Source organism: Penaeus monodon, chromosome 19 (assembly GCF_015228065.2).
Source record: "Penaeus monodon isolate SGIC_2016 chromosome 19, NSTDA_Pmon_1, whole genome shotgun sequence".
Lineage (NCBI taxonomy): Eukaryota > Metazoa > Arthropoda > Malacostraca > Decapoda > Penaeidae > Penaeus > Penaeus monodon.
In genome coordinates, this window is record NC_051404.1 from 23,018,576 (window position 1) to 23,019,671 (window position 1,096).

The window sequence follows — 1,096 nt, forward strand, 5'->3', positions numbered from 1 at the left end:
TCTTTTTCTTTTTTTCCTTCACACTTCCTACTTTTTAATGTTCATTCATTTAGTGAAGGATGTCTCATAAATTATGCTTGTGTTCTTCCAGGGCATGCCACTGTGGGCCCATGACTATGTCTTCTGGTGTGGGGATTTCAATTATCGCATAAATCTTTCTCGGGATGAAGTACTCGAACTCGTTCAGAGGCGAGAATGGAGTGTCCTGCTTCATCATGATCAGCTTAAGGTCAGTATTTAACCCTAGAATAGTACACCTGGGTGTGATAGTCCTGGCATATTGTTATCAAGTATCTTTGTAGATTTAGGTGTCATTGATAAGTCTAGGTGTGATGGTTTTCAGGTCTATGTTTGTTTTATAATGTGGTGGAATTGAGTTTGAATTTGTGAGACCCAGGTGTACTGGATTAGAGGAGCCTGTTTTCCTAGACAACTTGCCTGTGAACTGGATAATAAGAAATGTTCAGTTTATCCAGGAAAAGACAGAAAGATGAGGTACCAGTGTGTGCTGAACACAGGCATGGACTGTGACGAAACCATGGTCTGCAGAACTTTTTTTAGTGTACTGTAAACTGTCAGGGTTATAATGTTTGGTAAAAAATGTTTTTGGTGCTGGAGATTATATTGGATCTCCAACAACAACAAAAGCCTTGCTTGTATCCTGGCAGTATTTTTTGTAGGTGACAGAATGCAAGAAATTATGTACCAAAATATCTTGTCCTCCTTTGCATATCTGGCTACACCATTTATACTCTCTTCTTAAAGACAGTGTACCCCACTAACTCTTGACATCAGTGTGAACATCATTGTGTCTTTTGTTTATATGTGGTTTCTTTTAACAGAAACAATTTTTTTGGTTATGATTTTTACTAAAATTAATAGAATAGGTTCATTTCAGTTTATATTCATTATTATATAGTGAAGAGAGCCAAAAAGGTTTTGCAGTATTCAGAGATTCATTAAAGGGACTGTTCTGAGAAAGGCCCACCTTGTTCCACTCATTTGATCATGAAAAAAAAAATCCCTGGATTACTTAAAAATTATTCTTCACTTTCATCAGTTCTACAGCAAGGTCATATCGTACTCTGATTATTGA

At 36.7% G+C, this 1,096-nt stretch overlaps 1 protein-coding gene across 1 annotated transcript in view; it reads left to right on the forward strand.

The window, feature by feature from the left end:
* The window catches only part of LOC119585134 (synaptojanin-1-like), a gene marked incomplete in the record, with an annotated part of 155,688 nt that overhangs the window by 126,662 nt on the left and 27,930 nt on the right, over nt 1–1,096 (forward strand). The window contains 1 exon segment of the mRNA XM_037933764.1: nt 92–229. Within this exon segment, the coding sequence (XP_037789692.1) occupies nt 92–229 (138 nt within the window).